The sequence below is a fragment of the Phragmites australis genome, chromosome 11 (genome assembly GCF_958298935.1).
Source record: "Phragmites australis chromosome 11, lpPhrAust1.1, whole genome shotgun sequence".
NCBI classification, from domain to species: Eukaryota; Viridiplantae; Streptophyta; class Magnoliopsida; order Poales; family Poaceae; genus Phragmites; species Phragmites australis.
Genome location: NC_084931.1, coordinates 14701053 through 14706293, shown reverse-complemented (window position 1 = coordinate 14706293; position 5241 = coordinate 14701053). Strand labels below are relative to the sequence as shown.

General features: G+C 44.0%; 1 protein-coding gene across 1 annotated transcript; it reads left to right on the top strand.

Annotated features, from left to right (window-relative positions):
* Window positions 1-957: 957 nt before the first annotated feature.
* On the top strand, window positions 958-1965 carry LOC133885205 (probable calcium-binding protein CML21). The gene has a single exon (XM_062324877.1). The coding sequence runs from the start codon at window positions 993-995 to the stop codon at window positions 1602-1604; it is 612 nt and encodes a 203-aa protein (XP_062180861.1). The 5' UTR covers window positions 958-992; the 3' UTR covers window positions 1605-1965.
* The last annotated feature ends 3276 nt before the right edge of the window (window positions 1966-5241 follow it).

Genomic DNA, 5241 nt, shown 5'->3' with positions numbered 1-5241 from the left:
AGTAGCAGTAGCAACGTATGCGGCAACAGTGGCAGCATATGACCACAGGCAAAATACACAAGCATGTAGCACCTAAGAAGCCCAACCGTGGTGCTACCGTCGATGGGTTGTGTTATAGAACCTTAGAAAGCAGAGAAGAAAAGGAACAAAAGGAAAATAAGACGTAAAATAATAGAAGCGTTTGTTTGATCGATTGATTGGTTATTCTCAATTACCCATGACCCTCTCATATTTAAAGGGTGACACATCTCAACCATAAAAAATCAGGACTCCTAATTCAAACTGAACAAGACTTAGATATGATTCAGCTATGTCATCTGATATCTAAGCTTTCTATAACTAGCATATCTTTCCTACTCGACCATGTAAGTTCCCAAGTATCTACACGAGTGTCCTTTTATTGTGCCGTCTAGACTTCTTGGACTCAATTACCTATTTGGTTCGAATACCTGCTCGCATACCGCCTGCTCGGTTTGGTCACCTGCTTGAAGAACGACTACTCGGTTCAATTACGTGCTCAAATTCGACCCGTCACTGCTCGGTTCGACCACCTAATCAGAGATCACCGTGGTCGAAGATCACCATGGTCAGTGATCATCGTGGTCACAGATCACCTGATCGGAGATCACCGTGGTTGGAGATCACTGTGGTCACAGATCACGTGAATATTCCCGATCACGCACAGTTTTTCATAATAGAGCACTCTATTTTTCGATTCAAAACCGAATAGCATTTGAATCAGCTTCATCACTAAATTCTCATCGTTAAGCCAATCAATACTGCAATAAATATTATAGATACCAGACCTTATCATCTAACATTAGCTCAACCTAGAAATTTCTAAATTGTACATGACGTACGTTTGTACGTTCCTTCACCTCATGCATATCCAATTACTCTATGCATTCCCTTTATATATAGCATACAGAAGACGTTTCATTCGAAGCCTTACAAGTTCCGTACACACGTGAAAAAGTAGAGTGCACACACGCATGATGCCTCCTCCGCCACTGCCTGTGTCCGCGCCGCAGGCTGGTCCGGTGTCAGCTCGGCCGCTGTCATCTCAGAAGCAGCGCCACGGGTCGTGCGACGGCGGCCGGCAGCAGCGGCTCGACGCGCTGCGCCTTCGGCGCGTGTTCGACCTGTTCGACCGCGACGGCGACGGCGTCATCACGCCGGCCGAGCTGTCAGGCGCGCTCGGACGGATCGGCCTCGACCTTGGCGTGCCGGCCCCAGCGCCGGCGCCGGCGCTAGCGAGCGCGCTTGATGCCGTAGTCGCGGCTTACGTCGCGCCCGGCATGCCGGGTCTGCGGTTCGCGGACTTCGAGGCCCTCCACGCGGAGCTCGCCGGCAGCCACGGTAATGAGGATGCCGAGGACGACGACGACATGCGGGAGGCGTTCCGGGTGTTCGACGAGGACGGCGACGGCTACATCTCCGCGGCGGAGCTGCAGGCCGTGCTGACGCGGATGGGCCTGCCGGAGGCCGGGTGCATGGCGCGCGTGCGCGACATGATAGCCGCCGCCGACCGGGACAGCGACGGCCGCGTGGACTTCGACGAGTTCAAGGCCATGATGGCCGGTGGTACAATTGCTGATGTCTAGTTAAAAAATGGATTTTTCTTGTCAAAATTGAACTACTCTCCGTGGTGATAGATAGACTTGTAGTGTGTGTCTGCCAATTGGCATTGTCAGTTTTGCTAATTTTGTATGGTGTGGTAGGGAATGGCTTCACGTACGACGGCTTTGTACGACTGGTGCCGCACAAATCTCTGTGGCGTGTGAACCTCCGAGTTCCTTCAGCCCAACTGCCTCGTTGAACCGCGTGATGGCGCCGGTCGTACGTGAGTCGTACAAAGCAGCCGGACGTGTAATGTGATATCAAGGCCATGATGGGTATTATTGTGCTGTACATAGATAGACTTGTTGTACACGCCTTTCTTTTCTTACGAATACTTGTTGTGTACGTCTGCAAATGGGCAATTTGGCTGTTTGGGGTTTCCGAGTTTGTTAGTTTTCAAAATTTGTGTGGTCTGGATGAAAAGCTTTTTGATTTCCGGTATGAACTATGAAGGTCATCTGACTCTTGATTCAAGACCCATATACATAAGCATATTTGAATCGGCCAAGTGAAAAATGTGTTGTATTGCGCCACTATTCCCTAGCAAGTTATCCTGGTTTGCTGCCGAGGGTTTCTTGTTGCACTTGGTTATATGGTTTGTTCCACTAATATGTTTGTAATACAAGAAGATAAATGCTTGTATTTTTTTTTCATTTTTCTCTCCATTAATTTCAAAAATATAGTTTTTGTTTGTTTTCATGCGAGACATTTTGTTTGTAAGAAATACGATGATTCAAATGGATCATCGCTAACCAGATGCAGTGTTTACCAATTAATTGATTTCATGTAGCAAACGAAGGCAAATTTGAAGTATAAGAAATATAAGTCTTGATTTGCTGATCTCATCGCGCATAGAAAACAAAGCTACCATATATCCAATCTGGGTATGATTTGTTCATCTCCTCGAAGCAACATGATAGTTCAAATAGATTATGAATCATATTCTTGGTTTCAAAGATGAGCGCAGTTAGTTTTCGGGAAGATCTCTCACTCGAAGTGTTTTAGGGGGCTCCATGACCCGATTTAATTTGTAATCATAAGATATCGTTGTGATTCGTGCTCAAAGGGCGCCGGGGATTTGAGTTATTAAGAAAAATTCATGTGCTTTTACACCCTTAACACCTGAAGTTTTGTTTATATCTAAAGCCACACTTGGTTTATAAATGAGCTACATTCATATTTGTTTTATGTAATTTTTAAATAGTGTTGATGTAAAGGAAAATGGTATGCATACCTAAATCACTTTTACTGACCGTGTATTAAGGGCTTGCCGTGAACTGTCAATCGCAAACTGCATTAACACGGCCCTGTTTGGATTTGAGGAATTCCAAAGAAATTTCAAATTAAGGAATGCATTCCTGTGGAAAATTTTCAGAGTTTGATGTTTGGAATGGAGGAAAGACAAATTCCTTTCCACAGGAAAGGCTTCCTCACCTATACAAAACGCAGGAAAAGAAACATCCACTCGAATCTCTTGGAGAACTTTCCTACGAATGGAGCGCGAGGGAGGACCTAACCACTATGTTAATCTTGTCGTGGTACGGCACTTGCGTTGCCTTCGCCATTGCTCGCCTCGCTCAAAGCCTTCGCCATTGGTGCCATCCAGGTAGCGGCCGTGTGAAGCTGCGCCGCGACAAAGCATCGGCTCTCTCCCGAGCAGCCCCGTGCGCCGTAATGCTCCAATAGCAGCTAACGGCTGGCGACCGTCTCCTAATCGATCGGGATGAGGGCGATGGAAAGAGAGGTGGAAAGCGATTGGAAGGGGAGCGATGCGATTGTGTCGATAGGAACTGGGCGCTGGGCGCTGGACGGGAAGGATAAGGATGGAGCAAATTAAGAAAAGTCCATGTGTTTTCCTTTATTTCTACAACTTTATTAGAATTTGGTCTACATGTCAGTTGCAGATCGAAAATCACTACGTGAAAAATAGACAAAAAAAGACACTATATAAGTGACGGATCGTAATATGACTCGTAACTTATGTTAAAAATGACGGATCGTAATTATGACCCGTCACTAATGCCAGTCATCGGTGACGGGTGAAAACTTAACCCGTCACCAATGATGACTCATCACTCGCAAGTCATTATAGACTAGTCATTGGTGACGGATCAAGTTTTGACTCGTCATTAATGACTAACTCAACGGTGATGGGTCTCATAGGACTGTCATAAGTGACAGGTAAGTTATGATCCATCACTAATGACGATATTCAGAAATACAGAAAATGATCTAAACATTAAAAAAATATTTTTATTTTATTTTTCTCTTATTTTTTCTTACTTTAGAAGCACTAGAATATAAATCATTGTACATTTCTACTCAAGTTTGATGTAAGGGATAATGACTATGGACATAAACACTCGTTCCGAAAACGGTGCAGAAACTTTCAAAGGAGAGAACTCAATCTTCCAAGCCATTTTAGGCCTCGAGAAATTCACCGAACCTAACAAAGTCGGAGAGAAACGGATATAATTTTTTCTGTAGATATCCATAGAGTCAAAAAAATATTGAAATCGGAGTCTGTATGTAAAAGTTATGACCATTTAACCGAAAGCATTTATGACCCTCGGCAAAATAGTTAAAACGATCTTTTATCCGAGTTCCTTCAGGGCGCACACGAGGTTGAGGTAGTTAGGTAGCTACGCACGCGAGGGGCCGTCACGAGTTTGATTCCCACAAAACGCAAATTCTAAAAACAGCCTGAAAAATAGGTAGAGACACGTGGCGAGTGGTGATAGACCTGAGTTGAATTGGCTTGGGTGAAAAATATTTTTTTGACTTTTTCACATCTAAAAAGTGCAAAAACCGTATATCAATCATAAGTGACGGGTCACAAACAAGTCATAAGTTGTGACCTATCACCAATAAACTTACTAAGTGACGGGTCAAGTTTTGACCCTGTCACCAATAACCTTATTGGTGACGGATCCTTACTCATGACTTATTACATATCATTAGTGATGGATGCAGGACCCGTCACCCATGACTATTATGATCCATCACTCTTATCATTTTTCACATAGTGAAAAAAAATATAGTGCTGAGCTAATCTAAGCAAACGAACTCTTGGATTTGATGTACGGTGGACCATGGGTGAGTCGAGTTCCAGTTCATGGACCAAGGGTCCCACGTGCAACAGGGCGAAAACAGAAATAAAATGACGTTAACTAATTTATCATTAAGCACTAATGGCTTTATATCACTCTCATACATTCTGATTCATATGTTATATATTCCTGCATTTCAAACACTTCTTCATCTTTTCTATACTTTTTAATCATCTGTTTTTGTCACTACACACCTATCTCATTCGTGCGTTTTTCTCCATTCCTCTACTTTCTGTCATCCGTTTCAAATAGCCCCTTAGTTGGTTAGCATAAATAATGTCAATATACGAGTCCTTAATAAACGTTTTACGAGGACTTTTTTGCATGCATACGAGAGCTCTAAATAATAATTTGGGCATTAGAGTGCTCACTTCCGAGAAACCGGAAAAAAAAATGACACGCAGGAGACATGCATGGCTAGGTAGACGTTTGCAAAGTAAGCCATCGGTTGCTATTTCTGGCAGCCCCCGTCTTCGGCTCCGGACCGTTATAATGCAGGGCTGCCCCTTCC